The sequence below is a fragment of the Aptenodytes forsteri genome, unplaced genomic scaffold, assembly GCF_000699145.1.
Source record: "Aptenodytes forsteri isolate BGI_AS27 unplaced genomic scaffold, ASM69914v1 Scaffold309, whole genome shotgun sequence".
Taxonomy (NCBI): Eukaryota; Metazoa; Chordata; class Aves; order Sphenisciformes; family Spheniscidae; genus Aptenodytes; species Aptenodytes forsteri.
This window is the reverse complement of record NW_008795857.1, coordinates 5,233,829-5,253,053: the sequence shown is the minus strand read 5'-3', so window position 1 is coordinate 5,253,053 and position 19,225 is coordinate 5,233,829. Positions and strand designations below refer to the sequence as shown.

The following is a 19,225-nucleotide window of genomic DNA, read 5'->3' as shown; positions in this document are numbered from 1 at the left end:
CTATTTCCTTGCATAATGTGAAGAGCTGCACTTATAAATCCATAGCTTATAGATTAAACATAGATTCAGTTGTCTGCGAAAACAAATGATAGGCAAATGTGTAGATTTTCTTTTTTTTGTCTCCTTGTCATTTGGCTACACCTGCAGTTCTGGAAGTCTATCAGGTGGGCCTTTTTCCAGAGGTGTTCAGTTTTATTTATGAAGATCCCACTCAGGACTTTTTGCTTCCTTCTTGTTATTGTCTTTACAAAGAGTATCAGATAGATATGAATTAACTCGTGTGTATGCATGTGTGTGTGTAGATACATATACATACAAATATAGACATATATTTGTATAATGTATTTCAGTTTAGACCTCTGGATGATGATATAGCTCATAAACTCTAAGAATGAGGGAGAAAATAATATAAATATATTTAAAATAAGAAGCAAACTTCTGAACAGAGTTGGCTATTTTGAAGTATTTTCAGTTGTCAAATATCTCTATTTACATATGCACTGGGGAAGGAATGTGAAATGCATTGTTAAATACAGGAAAAAACTGAGACAGTTTCCCAAATCTGAGTACGTTGCATTAATAGGTCACTCTATTACTTGAAATGTGGCTTTTTAAAAAAGTCATTTTTGCTCATAATTTAAAAGCGTTAAAATTATAATAATTATAATAATAATTTTACAAAATTCAGACACGCAGCTCATCTAATTAAAATTATGTTAGTATTTCACCATGTATTCAACTTGAATAGCATCACAGCTTGGATTGTGTCAGTGACTTAATTCCCACTGTGGCCACATGAATATGAAAAAAAATCCTACATCATGATAAACCACCACACCTTGTCATCTGAGCTGCTGTTAGCTGACCACGTGCATTCTTTAACTTTCTGTAGTTGGAATGTTTTAAAAAAAATAAAAATTAAAAAAATTAGTCCGAACCACCTTCATTTTCTTCATTCAGAAATATGACCTGAAAGGTAGTCAAATACAGAAGTATACTCAATATTACTCACAAACTAAGTTTTTTCCCTGGAAATGGCGAATCAGATTTTATAACTTTGGTTCTTAACCAAATCCATAAAGGAAATAAAGAAACATTCTTTCTTCTACACTCTTCTCCTGCTGAAAATTGTTTGTGAAGAGAAACCTAATATTAGATAGCTTACTATATGCAAATGCTTAGGTCCTTAGTATATTTCTGTATGTGTTGTTTATAAACCATTGCGGAGATTAACAGGCTGTATTGAACTATAGAAAGAAAATGTGATTTTGATATTTTTCTTCTTCAATCTAGGTCATATCCTGCAGTCTCCTTCAGCGAACGTGCTTCCAACTCTGCCCTTCCATGTGTTGCGTAGTTTGTTCAGCACTACACCATTGACTACTGACGATGGAGTACTGCTTAGGCGGATGGCACTGGAGATTGGGGCCATACATCTTATCCTTGCTTGTCTGTCTGCTCTAAGCCACCATGCACCAAGAGTGCCCAACTCTAGTCCCAACCAGGCGGAGGTAAGTTTAGCAGCAGAATAATTGCCATTGAGAAGCAGTAGGAGGTTTAACTATAAAAAAGAAAATAACCTCCATGCTTTCATTGTAGTCTAATTTCTGCAGAGTTGGCATTTGAATGAAGAGCAAAAATAATGACAAACTACTTGATTAAGTACTTGTCCTTGCATGTTGCAAATAAACATAGTAATCGTGAAATTTAACCAACAAAGAAGGCTTGTCATGAGGCATTAAGGTGTAGTCAGTTTCTTTCACAGGACCTTCTTTTTCAGTGCATGAGTCATAATGCTCAATGGATGGTGGTTCTTTAATCCTCATTAGATAGCATGACCTCATTACCTTATTTAGCATTCATCATCTAAACTGTACTGGCTGCAAATTATTTCCTCTTAAATGCTTCACAAATGTAAATGAGTTGTGAAAATTAATGAATTAATGCAGTGATTTTTTTATCCCCTTTTTACTGATTGGGAAATGAGATTCAAAGACAAACACTTTCCATAGCATTCAAGATCCCGAGTGAATCTCCGAAATAAAACTTTTTCGAAGTACTTACTGTATTATACTACCCTCTATTCAGAATATGTATCCCCTGATTTTTTTAGGATTATGAGTTGCCATTTCTGCATAACATACCAATTGTCTATGAAAGTGTTTAAAAAAAAAATTCATGACTTGCCCTCTTTAGCATCTTCGTGGCAGAGGCTTGCATGAAAAAGTTCCTGGTGGCTAAATATAGCTAAGTTGATGCAAAATATAGGGCTGTCCATATTTTAGCAGCTCTGATACTGATGAGGGGTTGAGCAAGAAAGAGATGAAGCTATGCATGAGAATAATTCACTTTAATGGCTAGTCAAATTTAAGGGGAAGCTGAGATATTCTGCTCCTAATGGGGTATCAGGCTGCTGACACATTAACGCCTTAGCATTTTTGCATTTTTGGAGGGAAAGGGCAACCATTAATTCTTATCTCTGCTTCAGTTCTACCATGACCCCTTAAACAGCTTGCTTTCTCATAATTCATATCTATCAGGTGATAGATGGTAACTTGAAACTAGAGATCCGTCAGGGCTGCACTGAGGCTTGTATTTCTGGGGCCAGGCTTTCCCTTAAGTGCTTTAGGTCAGTGCTCATGACAGTCCTCTTGAGTGTTAAAGGCACAGCACGTTTATGAGTGATGTAATGAGTAATGTCTACATGTGAATAACCACACAGCTATTTCATCACTGAGATGCATTACATTCCTAGTGTAAAAGTTAAATGGTGATTCCAGACTACTGTCAGTATGTTACTTCATAGGTGATAACTTTTTTTTACCACTGCAGTCTGTTCATACATAATTTCTTCTCCTTCAAGTATAATCCTGAACAAAGTCACTGAAGAAGATCTGAACAGAAAATGAAACTTTTCAGAGCCGTAAATCAAATACTGCAAATGAAAGTTGTGCACCTACTCACATGACCTGCTTTCCAGTAAGGCTAATTGTCACTGAGTAACTCTAATGAAAGTAGGAAGTGTTCATCGCTTCAGAAAAATGAGGTCACTTCTTTAGGGTGCTAAATATATAATTAGGAAAGCGTTAATTAAAAAATGCTTATCAGAGTTTTTTCTGCATCCTTTTTGCCAAAGATCCGGTAAACTTTCCAAATTAGTGTAAGTACTTAAATAGTTTCATAAGGGCTAAGCAATATAATATTGGAGTTATGTTAGTAAAATGCAGTGATGCAGACCATTAGAAAAAGCTGTACAACCATCTCTGGAAAAATGCTGTCTCTCAGAACATTTTAAGGACAAGGTATTTCCCCCCTATTATCTGGAGAGGAAATGGTGTGTATTTTAGTGACCCAGAGATCATGTGTCAGAGCTATACATGTGACTTGCACCTCTTGCCATTTTGGAGCATTTACTCAAATCAGCACATGCTTGAGCATCTCAGCATTTCAGCTGTGTACTTTTGATGACATTTCTACTTCCATTCACTTCATCTAATTATGCTATTAAACTTGACTAGGTGTTAAACAGTAATAATTACAGAGCTGTGATGTTTAGCATGAAATGGATTAAGTAGCATTTTAATACCTTTAATCATTTAAGCAGTGGTAGTGTCTTAGACAAAAATGGGCTTACAAAAGGAATCACTTGCAACAATTTAGCACTGACCTGTACTGGAACTCCATGTGTGTGGCAGAGTCTTTCCTATCTAAAGCTTTGAATTCCCCTGAATCCCAATGAAATCTTTATTAAATTAATAAATTGGGATTACCTTCTTTTGCAGAACAAAGGCTTTCTAAAGAATTGGTTCATAAGATGAAGAAAGTTAAATTATTGTTGTGGTGTTTTGTTGTTTGTTTTTTTTTTTTTTTTAACTTAGCCACAGGTGTCAAGTACACACAGCAGTGCATCAACAGAAGAACAGCAGTTGTACTGGGCTAAGGGTACAGGCTTTGGAACAGGCTCCACAGCTTCAGGATGGGATGTTGAACAAGCTTTGACTAAGCAAAGGCTAGAAGAAGAGCACGTGACCTGCCTTCTGCAGGTGTGTAATAATGAAATTTTGATTAATGATTGGCACTTGAAACGTTAGAAACTGGATAATAAAAATTGAGCTTGTATTTTCTCAGTTATATAGCACAGTAATTATGGTATTTTGGAAAAAAATTAGTTTACAACCACCTGTCTACATGAAAAATGGTATAGATCATATTTTGAGTGAGGCTGTTTTCAAACGTCAGTAGGCTGCTGCATAAAAAAGACCTGAGTGGGTAAGCCTGGGTGACAGTTCTGAATAGACAATGAACCAAGAAGCATTCCAGTGTATTTCCCTGGAGCTGTCATATATCTCTGTGGACATAACTGCATTCAGTCAAAAGTAAGGACTGTCCATTAAAGGAGGTGGATGCGGGAATAAACATTTTGTTTTGTGTGCCAAATAATCTTACCTATTCATTTCTCTCATATTTTTGCTCTGCTTTAAGAAAATGCCCATAGTTGTTAGTGGTGTCCGTGAATGTGTTATGCCAATATAACAAAATCTCACTCAAACATACTATAAAATCATGAGTATATCAATTAAATGACAATAGTAAATCACCAGTAAACATCCAGATCTTAGTAAAACTGATGCCTTCCAAATGGCTCATGCTAAGGAGAAGAAAATCCTGCATAATTAGGCTTTTCAGTCCATTGTGAGATGCGACCAACCCCTGTTATGTTAGGTCAGTGTAGGGAAAATGAGATTCTATCTAGTCATCAAAAATTTCATTCACAGAACTGTCAGCTCAAATGCATTAGCTAGCCTTACTGCTGGGGTAGAGCGCAAAGGAGATGAAATTCTGAAAATGCCCATGCCCTGACTGATGAAGTTATCATTTTGATGTAATCAGTTATTCCACTCACTGTAGATTACAAGGCACAAGTATCACGTCCCTTGCAAAAGCAAAACAAATAAAATCCAAAACAATTTTCCTAAGCAAGAAAGAGGAAAATCACCTGAGTCACTCTTGGCGAAGCTTCTAGGCAGTATTCTGTATTACACCATGCAGACGTTTAGCTATAACTGTCATAAGTCATGAGGTAAGGAGGCATTTGCTTTGGGCAGTCAGCAATTGTAGGAAGAAGTAGAAAGCCCTTCAGCATTTTGCTGAAGATGTCAGTCAGTTGTACAGCAGACTTTGCCTGGTCCCTTCTCTAGAAAGTTTGTTTAGAAAAATTCTGTTGTATGTAGTGCTGGTAAGATGCTGCAGCAAAATACCATGGGTAATGGGGTTAGAGCAAAGAGGGAGAATGAAAGGAAGAAGAGGCTAAGGTTAATAGAGCCCCTGAGACTTCAAATAATACAGCCTTTCAAGACTTGAAGTTACTTAATTTGAGAGTACAAGTGCACAAATCAGACCCATGGAAGTGCATTAGGTTGTACATCTACAACACACGGTAAGGGCCTGTGAACTCAGCAAGAACTACCCTTGGGACGAGCAGGTGTGCAGTCATGAGGTGACTCTCCCGCCATCGCTGAGGGGAAGGCTGCTCTTTGTTTACTGAAGCAAGAGCCATGCTCACAAGTGGGTGTTCAAGTAACTGTCATGCTCACTGTAAGTTGTTGTTTCATCTGTAAACCCTGAAGTCCCATCCAAAAGGAGGTTACAAATGTTTTTAAAACATTTTAACAGTTTAAAAAAAAGAAAAATCTTTTGTCTCAGTGGTGTGAGCTGGCAAACTCCTGCTTTGAGTAACTCCAGCAGTTTTGTCAAAATTCATGTTAATTGATCTCTTAAAGTCATTCAGAATTATAATAACTATTTAATTTTAGCATTAGCCAAAGTTGGAATCATAATCTAGTAACTGTATGGGATTTCTTCTGAGAGATCTTTGGGACTGCTGAAATAAATACCAGTCCTGCATTGGCAAAATAGCTAGTGAAGTATTATGGTGTCTTTCTTAAGGAAGGAAGGTCAAAGTTCTTTTGCCTAAAATAAATCAGGTTTGAATAAATATTTTTGTGTATTTCAGGTTCTTGCCAGTTACATAAATCCTGCAGGGAGTACCTCAAATGGAGAGCCCCAGACTAGCCATGAGGGGAGAGGACAAAACAGCAGTGCTCTTCCATCCGTTCTCCTAGAGCTACTCAGTCAATCTTGCCTCATCCCAGCAATGTCATCATACCTCCGCAACGATTCAGGTAATGTGCCGTTGTCTCCTTCTAAATCAAAGTTGGCTTACTTCTGTCAAATAAGTTTTTATATAAACAATAGGTAGTTCTGGCTAGTTTCAGTAAGTTTGCCGATTTAGAATTTTACTAATGGAACATTCACTTGAGCCTTAGAAAACAAAATGATAGTGTTCGTTGAAGTACTCACTTTTGTAACACTTTAAACTTTGTTCGTTTAATGTCTTTTTTAAATTTGAAATTTAATTCTTAAACTGTTGAAATTAGTATTTCCATCTGAAAAGTTTATATTTTAGTTGTTCTGTAGAAGATACATGGAGAGAGAGAGAGAGTACTTTACACAAGACCATGAATCTTACTGTGAAGAAAAATGTTAATTTTGTGAGAAAATTGAGCAGGTATATGCATAAAGTTGGTAAACGTTGGTAAATTCTCTTTTACTTTGATCAGAGCTTTTTCTGATTTTTTCTGAAATATAAAAATAAACCTCTTATCAAAACTGCAAAATATTTCAAATATATGGGAACAATGAAATTGTTGGGGGTTTTTTTAAAGGAAAAACAAATCATTTATAAGTTGTCATCGCGTTTCTACTCATACTTTTAAAACGAACATTTTGATAGTTTCATCCAGTATGTTCTACCTTGCTGTGAAAACCATTTCAGTTGTACAAGGTAGCGTCAAGCAGTATAAGTTAAGCAGATGCCTGTGTGGAACTAATGGCAAAACCAGCATACTGGGTTTGTGATTTACGTTCAGTCTCACGAGATGACAGGCTTTAGTATAAAGATATAGATAAGCATTTTTTCTTCAGATAACTGTCAGCCTGAAGTTTTTAAACACTGCCTTAGCCTTAGGTTGAATTTTTGTTTAGTTGCTTTGTAAGGATGGATTTAGTCCCTGGGTAGCAGAAGGAGTTGTTCCAAATCTGAATAATTTGGGTTTGGACCCTTATTTTGCTTGCCCCGTTTTTGGAGTAACTGCTAAATGTCTTGTCACATTACTGTGGTTCTCTTGAATGTGAGTTGTAGGGTGTGGTGATGTGAATTTCTTGAAACAGTGTCATAGCTTCTTGTTGAATTACACAGTATATTTTGTCTGCGGGGTAAAAGAGAAATCATCTGTGTCTTAAGTATTTGCAAAGCTACATAGGACTAAAACAAGAACGTGGCTCTTTTAATCTGTGGTAACTAGGGCATTACATAATCTTGTATGATGGAATGGAAGTAGTTCAAAAAGTCTGCTGGGGCCTTATAGTAAAAATAAAAATATGAAGATGTTTCACTTGCCAGTCCACCGTTTGACACCTCTCCCTAATTTGGCAATGAATTTGTTGGTTCTATTTTGCACATATTGCAGTGAGGAAAATGAAGTCTGTAGCTTATACACCAGGCTTATAATTGCAAATGAAAATCTAATGTAAAACAGTTAAGTAAATGATAAAGTAAAACAATAAAGTAATCTTTCTAACAGATACTCATAAATTCTTCTTTGTTGAGGTAGAAAGGAAAAGTCACCGAAAGACCTGGCAAAAATGCTGTGTTATCTAAAGGATGAAGCTGTTAGTTCTGAGTTATAGATGAATCGCAGCTGTTGAAATTGTTTTTTGCTGTTTTCCATAGAAAAACGTATCTGTCTGTATAAGTCACCTTTAACTGGGGAAGAACAGTCAGATACTGATAGAAGAGATGAGATAATGTAGCTGGTAGAGAGAAGTTCAGACTAGTTTGGCTTTCAGGGACCATTTGTTTTCCCAAAGTACAAAGAAAAGGCAAAGTTTCAGTGGGAAATCTTCATTTTAGGTATGTTTTCCACTGCTGGACAAATAACCACTGTTATTTGTGGTTGGCAGGGGATGTTCATATGTTGTGCTTGTGAAATAAAAATTAGTAGAGTGAACAAAGCAGATGCTTCCTGCTTTTTCATAAATGGATCTATAGCTCTTAATGTAGCAGCGTCATTATGCTTAATAAATTGATCCAAGTGATAGTCTTGAATGCTTCCTGCTGTATTTGTTCAAAATTCCATACATAAAACTATAACTAACAATGTTGTTCTGGATTAAAAAAAAATAGCTTTTCAGGCTTATATCAGTCAAGCTTGTCTTTGAAAATGTAATAGGATATCAGTATGAGAGGGCAATGTGCAGGAAGGCATGACTTCTGGAAACGAAGTCTTCTCTTCATGAATATTTGAGTCAGATGCATTTAGTTTTAAAGGAGTTCCTGAAAATAGTTTGTCTTAGTGATAGCCAGGCATATTTCCAATGCAGTAATTACTTTTAGTTCAAAAGCAGACAGATAATTCTCACATTAATGAGTCTGAGTTGCAGGTGATGCTGGGGCTCTCGGTGTCACTAACAGAGTGTCAGGAGACATAGCTGACAGAGCCTGGCTGTCGTAAGAGACACACAGGTTGAGAAGCTCTGGAGCTATGTTAAGCTGTGGTATGATGCTCGTAAGACTGAAAAATTCCCTTCACCAATAGGGCTGAATGCCTACTCAGGGGGAGCAGGAAAGGGAACAGTGTTATTAATAACACTCATGTACATGGTCTTCTAGTTTTCAGACCAGCGTACCTTCTGCTATCAAAACCTACTTTCATGTGGAAGAAGCAGGTTAACTGCATTCTTTCTGTGACATGCTGGACTGAGAAATTAGGACGCTGCATACAGAATGTTAATAGAGCGTTCCCAGGTTCTGGCACCCCAGCAGGTACAAGCCGTGCCCAGCACAATGCTGACAGAAAATAACAATTTTCAGCAACTCGTAACTTTCTCAGACTTGAAAGGATGCTAGTGGTACCAGTTAAAGGTTACCCTTATGCTCTATTCTGCTAACCTATTCATCTACTAGATTTTTGGTTTTGCTGTAAACAGTTGCAATAAAAGTGATCTTCACATATTACATACCTGCCATATGCATAAAATTATGTGGGAAAAGTTTTCTGTAAAGAAATACAATATGCAGTGAAGCTGCTGGATGTGCTGTTTCCCTTTATTGCATGGTAGGCTAATACCACTATGGTGATACAAGATAGTAACTATTTTGGTATTGATGAGAATTTTGTATTTGGTTTAAACATGTTCAGTTAGCGACAGGTATGATACATCCTGCTTGCAAAGTTGTTTTGGCAAAATTCTTGGACAATTCCAGTGTCAGAATATAAAATTGGCCTTTGTCACAGAAATTTATCTAGGTTTTTTGTTGCTTAAATATGTTTTGCCATCCCTGCTCAATTTGCCCAAAACATATATGGACTAGATTGTTACCTAGATTGTTCTAGATAAAAGTAATATTGATCAGGTAAGGAGCGCTCACTATTATTTAATCTTTTAGAAACCTCACCTTGAAGCAGATCTTTACAAACCAGATTGCTCTGACACATTCTGCAGCTTCATCTGCATCAGAGCAAGGTGATTGTGAAGTCCTTGAAAATTGTGAACTGACCACTTTCATTAATTTCCATAATTGCTTTTTTCTTGTAGAGGAAGAAGGTTTATCTGTCTATGAAGGACTTTCCTTATTATGGAAGATAGATCATAGCTCTAATCACAAGGAGCAATAGTGCTGTAATCCTCACCCTGTTTCTTGATCGTTTTTTCCTGTGTTTGTTTCGTATCTTGGTATAGCATTACTGTGGCTTTTATTATCTTTCATTTTATAAATGAAAAAAGTTTATCTTTGTAACATGGTGAGATTTTTTTTTAACATTTGTGTTTATTCCTAAGTTCTTAATTCATGTTTACATTGGTAAAATTTGTGTCATTCTTAACTTCTGTATAATGGAACATCTCACGTGTATTAATTGCTGAGCATTTATGCACGTTTCACACCAAAATCTGCCATGGAAAACCTTTTCGCTGCTGTCTTGTGTACAGCACATTTCATTTGAAAGAATTACCACTGTAAGAACTCTTTCAAATATGTGAACATTTCTCTCCTTGAACAAAATGCACAACAATAAAATTTGTGCCATGCAACAAGAGGTTCCTAGCAAACATGTGACTGTCAGGTTCTAACTAGAGTACATGGCTATCTTGATCTAGATTTTGCTGATAAAAGTAAGAGTTACTTGACTGATGGACCTAGGTTTATGAAGACTAATGCAAGCTAGTATTTACAAGTGGGAGAGAAGAAAGCAGTAGTAGTAATAGTCTCTGTAGCTAACAATGTTTATAGAGAGAAGGCAGTGGAAGGGAATCATGAAATAGAAGGAAAATCAAGTGACTTTTAGGACAGGGACTGTATATTTTGTTACAGGCTTGGACAGTAAAAAGCCCACTGAAGCTGGGATTTATCAGTGATACCACAATATTAGGTAGACTCTTCTTGCTTAAAAATGTAGTTGTACTAGTTTGTCCCTAAACTAGGATCTAGCAAACCCTGAGATGACTTAATCTTGTTGAAAGCTGAAGAGTGACAGAGGTTTGGTACCACCTCTTCCTCGGAAGAATACCTCATAGCAAGTTGCAGAATTCTGCCTGAACTCTCTTTGCTTCAATTCCCAGGCTTACAGGAATCAGGTGATGTTGTGATTTTAGCTGGGGTTTTCTTGCAGCTCTTTCTTCACGTGCCCCCCTCTTAGCCACCCTTTCTTCTTTGGCGGAAAAAAGACTGCGTGTGATGTGGTCAGCATAGCTTGTGGTGGTACATTAGCTCAGGCTTCCTTGGGTTTGACTGCTGAGAAGAGATGATGCATTTCTGTGTGAGGGCTTTACTAAAAGAATTTTGTTTACTGACCAGCATGTTCCACTTTGTAAGAGTCCAATATTTGCTTTTAATGCACCTTTCATAGTTTACCAAGTACTGTCGCACCCTGGACTTGTGGATTCATTAACAGTTGTGCTGCTTCATCCCGCTGCCAAATACCTCATTGTGAACTTTATTTAGGAAGTACTATGGGCAAATCTGTTGAAGGTGAACGTACTGAATCTCTTTTCTGCCTCTTTTGATATACCTTTGTTAGCTGAGTCCGTTAAAGTCATACTTTTCAGGCCTCGCCTCCTTACCTCAGAGCTTGAACTACACTAGATTGCCTGCTGAAGTTAGAATATTTCTTTTCTATTAATCATACTTATTCTCAAGGCATTATATGGTGTTGCTTTAGTTTTTGCAAAGTAGTCCAGTTCCACTGGACTGAGTATGCTGAGTACTTCGGGGAAGCTTGTATTCCCTTACAGGTCTCTGAAGTTGATACACTGAGCTCATTCAGCTAAGAGTACTACATCTTTATTCATTCATTACTGAAGATGCGAAGGTACTACTGTAGTGTAAATGTTGAAATTCTGCTTTTCCCTAGACTATTGACTTTTTACTGTCTCTAATAAGAGGTAGTTGCTGTTAAGATATTTTTTGTTGTTGAGATTCTTATGCATATATTGGATTAAATGTGTAAGCGCCAGAGCTGTATGTTGGAGCTCATTTAACTGAAGTTAGACTTAGGTCCGCATGAGTATAGAACGCAAGTATTACCTGTTAAGAGAGGTTATCAGACTTCTGTTTTAAAACAAAATATAACTCATAGGCCGGGGCAATCTCTAATGATAATGTTACCCTGTGACTTCCTTCAAAGGGTCAAAGCCTTTTGCTATAAGCGAAATTAGAAGTACAAAGGCAGTTTAGATAGAGAGTATATAATTACCAAAATTAAAAATTCCACTAGTTTTCGTTGATGTTAATGAACTCATTCATTGGTAAAAGAATGATGCTGAATCTTTGCCACATTTGGTTATAACTTTGGGATTGCTTTTTATCTGTTTTGCTGTTGAAGTGTTTACAAAAAAAGGTGCAGTGTCTCACTCCAGTGCTGGAGTACTAGTTGATACATAATTTCGAGAACAGAGCTATGCACTGAAATGACATAAAATAAAATTGTTTGTTTATTTCACAGAATTGACAAGTTTTAAATAACTTCAGGATCAAAATAAACAGCAGTAATTTCTACCCGAATTTGATATTTCTGTTCAGTTTTCAGGTTCTTGTAACCTCTCATTTTAAGAACCATCTCAAATATCCTTGTATTATGAGATTAAGGTAATAATATCCATAAGCATGTAGATATAAGAAGTACATTGAAAAATTTAATAATGTATTGACTCTATTCTATAGTCTTAAATAAACATGAATAACCTGCATAATTTCTCTAGAACGTAGCTTAGTTTTACAGAATGCTTTGGTGCTTCATATACTGAAAATGAGTATACAATACTAGAGATTTGCTGTAGACTATGGATAGCGAATAAATTTTCTTGTCTGCACGTGTTTCCTTCCCGTGCAGCCTCAGCTCTGTTTATCATTTCTTCCGGATGAGCCAGTATTGACTCAGAGTGGCAAAACCAGAATATACCATCTTCCACCTCATTCGTCCATAAATCGGTGTGTTACAGTATAGTTTCTGCAACTGACTGAAATACCATTGCCAAATTCATTCTGTTGTAGATCTCTGACCTTATTTTATGCATGTGCTTGTTTCGAAGTGCCTTCCAAAGGCTCAGTTGGTTTAGCGGTTATGAAGTTCTATATAGTAATAAGCTATCACCTGTACAAGAGATGTATTTCTTTGCTTCTCATTTTATGGAAGGACTGGATGTAGCTTTGCAGCCTAGGAGAAAGAACTGAGCTGATTTGCAGAAATGCAGCTCCTCCATTCTTCCTCTGTGGCACATGTAATACTAAGAACAGTATTTATTAAAATCAGTGATGCCTTTTTTTTTTTGTGTTGTTTTTCTACTGTGTTTTTAATCCTAAGCCTTCAAAAGTAGCTTTTCTATTAGAAGATATATGCGAGATATATTCATGTGTATAAAAGCTTCTGTGACCTCCGACTGTCTGCAGCTTTGGATCTAATTCAAAGACATACATAGGTTTAATTTAAAACGTGGAAATAGTTTAATCAATTTCAGTAGTCTAATTGCATGTTCCATGAAGTATGCATAAGAGTTGCAATTCTGGGCCTCAATCATAAATGGTACAAAAAGGGAAAATGTCTGCAGGACCTGGTCCAGAAAGAGAGAGTACACTCTTCTGGGCAAAGATATTAAACCTGTTTTCCATGCAACACCATGAATCCTTGTGTGATATGTTTTATTTTACCTGAAAATAAGCATCAGGATGAAAACATGTTGTTTCTGACTTATGTTAAACACATTCTAAAAATGGCGATACAGAAAATGTAATTTAAGATTTTTCTTTTCATTTGGAGAATATGTATTAGTGTATCATAGTAATTATTAATATTTCTTAAAAGAAGTACTGAAACTATTCTTTATTTTTTCACACCACTTTAAAGGATTTTTAATTAGAAAAGCACATTGTCAGCATAGCATGATTTCAAATACAGATTCAGTAAAGGCAAGAAAATGTAACCTTTTTTAGCTTTCCACAAGACTAACAAAAATGCTGCAGAATATAGTCAATAGTTAAAATTTTATTTATAATATTACAATTTTTGGTATAACAGTGTTCCTGTTTCCACACTTATACATTAGTGTAAGTTACAAGCCTAAATTACAGTGATCTAAAAATAAAACCCTTTTGTCTGTTTTCTGGTCTCAGCTATGAAGAGACATATTGCACAAAGCCATAGAAAGCGTCATGGGGCTTGCTTTATATGTATTTCTATATTTAATTAATCTCTTTCTATGTTCTTGATTGTTTTCAGTGTTTGCTTACATTTCTTGTGTCTTGCATGTTTGCTGGCAATAAAACAATGCCATCTCTCTTTCTGCTATTTGAATTTCATCTGTTATGAATGAGAAGTTGAATATCCTCTGCCTTCGTTTACGTAATTTAGCACCCTAGCTGGGCTCGCAGATAGATTTAGCAGTCCTTGATGCGGCGCCCTTAGCCAGACACTTTGCCCTGGAATGTTTTTGATAATCTTTTCAGACAATGTTTTCTTTTGCTTTAAATTTAGAAATCATTCTTACCATCGCTGGTCTTTGCACTGTGTGCTGTGCAATTGATGTTCAAAAATGTCGTCAAAGTGTAGTGTAGATGTACACAAAAACAATAACAAATAAATTGAGTACAGTTCCAATAATCCCAAGCAGTGCTAAAATAGATTCTTCTTTTTCCTCTTTCTCCTCTTGCCTTTTTACATCTTCCAGTGTTCTGATGGCAGAGGTCCCCATTTTTCCTGCAAATACCTTCACCAATATTCTGGCAGCTAGCTAGAAGAAAGAAAGCAAATGGTAAATCTGGTCTGACAAACATGCAAGCTTGGATCTTTTTAAAAACAATTCTGTAGTTCTTTACACAATATTTCTTAATGCTCTGTTTATTGAGTTGTATTCGTGTTTTGTTTTCTTTTCGTATGAACGTGTCCATGTTAAAAGTAGCTGTTCTGTATGTACAGATTTGGTAGAAGGAGTGAAAAATAGCTTGATGCTTGAAGCCAATTAACCATGTTAAAAGTAGCTGTTCTGTATGTACAGATTTGGTAGAAGGAGTGAAAAATAGCTTGATGCTTGAAGCCCATTTACATGCTTTATTATAAAAGAAATTTAAAATTTGTCTTTAGCCTGCTAATTTGTTTCCTTAAGAAACATCAAATTGATGAAAGGAGATATGTGAGCATTGTCAAATACTCTGAAATGCCTCGGGAGATTATGTGAATTTTCAGCTGTTGTTAAATATTTAACTGTCACAGTACAAAAACAGTTGAAAATATTCATGTCTGCTGTTTTCGAACATGGAAAATATGCCTCCTTAATACAGTATCGCAGTCTCTTTTGACCAGTGAGCCCTAAGTAGGCAATTGCAGGTGAGATCTTATCCTTTTACTTGTTTAATAGATCAGCTTTTGGACATCCATGCAACAGTAAACACTGAACAGAAAATGTCTCTCTTCAAATATAAAGATTGTTGTTATTATTATATATGCTTATTATTGCAGTATGCCAAAGGACAGTAGTACTTTTGTAGTAACAAAATTCTATGCAATATAAGGACTTGAGATAGATATTTACAGATGCGTGTATGATTTATTACCTTTTTTGTTGCAAAAGTGAGGTTGACAGGTCGTCTCTATTACTTAGCTGCTGTTATACTCTTAATTTACAGTCAAGTATCCTCTAGAAACATATTCCCTGTAAAATTATATTCATTGGTGGCTGAGATGTTGATATTATATGTAATCTGCTATGCTGTTTTAGCCTTATTGGAGAGAAATTTCCGACCTTAAACAAAAATTTGATTGGGATTTCTACTAGTTCAGATAACCCCAATTTACTGAAAATTTGCAGTCGCATTTTATAGTGCAATAGCATTTTTCTGTCCTGGCAAACATCTTTAATCATTGGAGATGAACGTATTTCTGCTGTGAGTCTAATTAAAGCCATCAGCTCAGAGCATATCCCACAGAAAGGTAAAAAAAATATGATGTTTCTTACCCTACATTGCATCAGGAATAAAATGTCATCAGACATGCTTCTTGCTTGTCGATTCAGTGGCAAACCAGGCTTTTATCTTCATGAAGGGGCTGCTCTCCTCGTTCAGACAGACCAGATAGGAGCATGAACAGTTCCTTGATGAAGAAGTTTATCGGTGAGGATAATAATGTTACAGAACCTTCCAAATGACTGGCCTTCTCTCTCAGTAATCCACTGAAGCAAGTGTAGTTGAAAAACAGTAAAACCCTTTCTGGTAATGATCCTCACTGTTGACTAATTCTCATTAAAATTGAGGATTTTTTTCCTTAGATGATGCAGAGCAATGAAATGCATGCTGTTTGGTTTTGCCTTTAAAAAAAAAAATACGAACAGCTCCTGGTTTTATTCAGTTACACTTAGTTATTTATTAAGACTTCAGAAAAACCCAGCCTTTGATTTACTCTTTGTGGCAGCCGTCTGAAGAGGCTTTCTCACGTTGACATGCTGTAATTCCAAATGCAGCGAACTACGTGCAGTCACAGTATGTAATTTTAGTCCAGCCTGAAAAAGGATGAAAAGAAGTCTGCTTTACTGGCAATAGTGTGAACGCCGTCACACACCTGCATTCAGAGCCTCTGGAAAGAATTCCAAGATATTCTTCAGAGCATTGCATAACTTAGCCAGGCAAATCTGAAGAGAGGAATGACAGTGGCTTTAGTTGCACACTGTGGTGAGCTGTGACATTGATTAAACATGCACTTGGCACTTGCTGAATAAAGAAGGAGCTACAAGCCACCCTTGCAGACAGTGAGTTGCATAACAATGTGCGATGGCTCTGCTGTTTCATTGTCAGGCCCGGAACATTTTAATCCTGTACCAACGGAGAAAGTGTGCGGTGTAAAGAGGAGTAGAGTTAACTGTACTTCGGGGTTTTCTGAGGAAGTGCTGCATGACAAATGGTGACATTAAGGCATTCAAGCTGAAACAGTGTTTCTGCCTTTTGTCTTTTTACGCTTGCTTTGACAGGCAATTGTTTCTATGGGAAATACTACTTCTAACGCTTTTCCTCATTTTATTTGCCACCCAAAGAATGCAGGTTAGTGTGTAATTAATGAAAACACAGACTTAAAGAAAAATACTCCTGTTCTTATTTCACGGCAAGCAGTAACTCCATTTTTTCCTAGGTAAATCAGAGAGGTATTTTTTGCCTGCCCTATTGGAAAGGGCGGGGTGCTGGGCGAAGTCTTCGCTTCGTCCCAGTCTCTTCAGATAAAAAGCCACAATTTTAATAACCTCTGCCAGTAGCTGTGTTTCAAATAATTTTATTCAGTCACTTTGTTCTATGAGGGCTACCAATGCAATGTGTTTTTGTTGGTATAGCATAGCTTCTTGATATGAAGGCAACTAAACATTACATATATTGGAAAACTTATTGTAAAAAAAAAAAAAAATACTTGCCATATTGAGCAATTCAGAATTCAAAAGTACAAAAAGCTCATGCATATGAAAAATCAGAAGATAATTAATTACATTGAATTCAAACAGCAGGAGTGTAACTGGAAACCTTGATCACTTTCCAGAACAGCATATTTTAGAAATTACAAGGCATTGTTTGAAATTCAGTTTTCGGTAATCTTTTTTTAAGAAAGCAAAAGAGGGTAAAATCATTGCTTTAAATACTTCAATTTTCAAATTAATTTACTTACACATTACATTTTTTTCCTCATTATTTTTCTAATGTGTCTGAGTACATTTGTTAGTTTCTTAGTAATGGACAAAACTGGATATTTTACATGTGTATTATTTTAATGGTAAATACCATGTTTGAAGTACCGTGAGTTGTATGGTACTTGTACATGATTTGCCCTTTATCCTGAAAGTAACGTTGCCTCAGTGAAATTGTTTGACTCTAGAAGAAGTAAGTAATTAGGTTAAATCTCTCCAGCATAGCTTCCTTAAAATATATTCTAATATGTGTATATGGTCTTTCCTTTTAAGCTCTTCCCTTATTCTGAAAAGGCTGCTGCAACTTCAGTTCTTCCTGGAATTGTTTTCTGTTTGTATTTTGAATGTATTTCTGCATTCATTTAGATCCATTTGGAGATATAAAGGTGGGGAAATTTTCACCTGTGTATTCTGACCATTCATGTTGCTGAGAGCACCTGGCAATAACCAAATTTTCAAGCCATTGTACTGTATTAACCCTCCCATGTTAAAAATCAAACCCTTTCCTTTGTGAAAGGGGGGAAATTGTGCAATGTGCCTCTTTTATTTAAAGATTAATGATGTATTTGGAGGGTAGGAATCTGTCACCTTGTCAACACAACCAGGTATAAAGATTCAAGGTCAGCAGAAGAATTTCTCGCAATATTGTCAAGTATAAATAGTGACAATAAAGTAAATTCAGCAGCTCCACTGCAAATAACCAGCTAATTAAGATGTATCCACAGAGAGCAGCAAAAGATTCACAAAATATTTCTTGGCCTGATTATTGCCATGGTTGAGGTCTCATAGTGGTCTGCCATTTACATAGTTGTGATGCAACTGGCACTTCAGTGGCTAAGGTGAACCCAGGGAAACAAATCTCTCTGGGCTCCCTCTGCACGCAGTCGAGGGGGAGCGACACCTCCTGCACACCGGGATTCAGATTCAACGTTTGCCATGGGCCTTGGTTTGGTGGCATTTCTCCCCTCCCATCCTTCCATTGTATTGATATGCGTGTCTGGGCGGACATGGCGTGAACTGGTTTGGAAAACAGACCCAGCCAAAAATAGATCTCTAGCACAGCACAGTAAGAGGGATGGGGCGGTAGCTGCTCAAGCTGTCAGTGTTGGCCAGGAGTTGCTGGTTGGGGGGCGAGGGGGAAAGACAGAGGTTGTCAGGCTTAACGTTTCTCAATTACAGGACCTTGAGGAACTCATCCATGTTGGGTGGAAGCTGGTATTTACAAATAACTTCCTTATAGCTACAACGCATCTTCAGTATGAAGAGAAAATTTCATGCAAGATTTCTCACGAGTGAAGTGAGTAATATAGGTTGATTTGAAAAGGCCTTGATTTATCCATAATACTTGATGATATTTGGAAAAATGGGGAGATATTTTATATTTTGTGTAAAATAGCATTAGAGTCTGGGAGTACGTTTTATAAAAGTCAGTAATAAAACCACCTGTCTTGGGGTGAACTTTACATGGTTACATAGTATTTGGGTTTGGATGCTGGTATCCAAAAATGTCCTAAATATATTTCTGTTACTTCTGTCTAGGCAGAGCTTTCAAGCACTTCGTAAGACTTTGGCAACTCCTTGGTAACTGATTTATGTAGCATCCCAAGAGCAGAACAAATTCTGTTGATTAGAGGTCATTCTGTTCGTTACTGCTGATGTTTGAGCATTTGTATTGCATGGGAATAGACCTTAGGCAATACAAATGTATGTCATATTTTAAAGATATTCATACTTCAAGAGGGAGTTGCCAGGCTATCTTGTAAAAACTCAGTGGTATAAGTTCAACGATTTACAGTCTTGATCCTTAGATGATCATTATCCTGCCATATGCTACTGCTAGGATTAATGTCGTACATCCATAACATCGCATTTACAAAAGGAACAAGAACTCTTAACCAAAGTGTAAGTTTTCTTTTTTCTCATGTATTTTTACGGGTTTATATAATTTTGATTTTCA

General features: G+C 36.5%; 1 protein-coding gene and 1 long non-coding RNA gene across 2 annotated transcripts in view; one reads left to right on the top strand and one right to left on the bottom strand.

Annotated features, from left to right (window-relative positions):
• BIRC6 (baculoviral IAP repeat containing 6) overlaps positions 1-19,225 on the top strand; it is a 175,142-nt gene that overhangs the window by 115,265 nt on the left and 40,652 nt on the right. The window contains exons 63-65 of the mRNA XM_019473244.1: positions 1,294-1,511; positions 3,879-4,043; positions 6,014-6,182. Of these exons, the coding sequence (XP_019328789.1) occupies positions 1,294-1,511; positions 3,879-4,043; positions 6,014-6,182 (552 nt within the window). The remainder of the gene's footprint in view (positions 1-1,293; positions 1,512-3,878; positions 4,044-6,013; positions 6,183-19,225) is intronic.
• LOC103902689 lies at positions 13,581-16,060 on the bottom strand. Its single transcript, XR_657791.1, has 2 exons — positions 15,565-16,060; positions 13,581-14,343 (listed from the first exon to the last, which is right to left on the bottom strand). It is a non-coding gene; the product is annotated as an uncharacterized LOC103902689 (long non-coding RNA).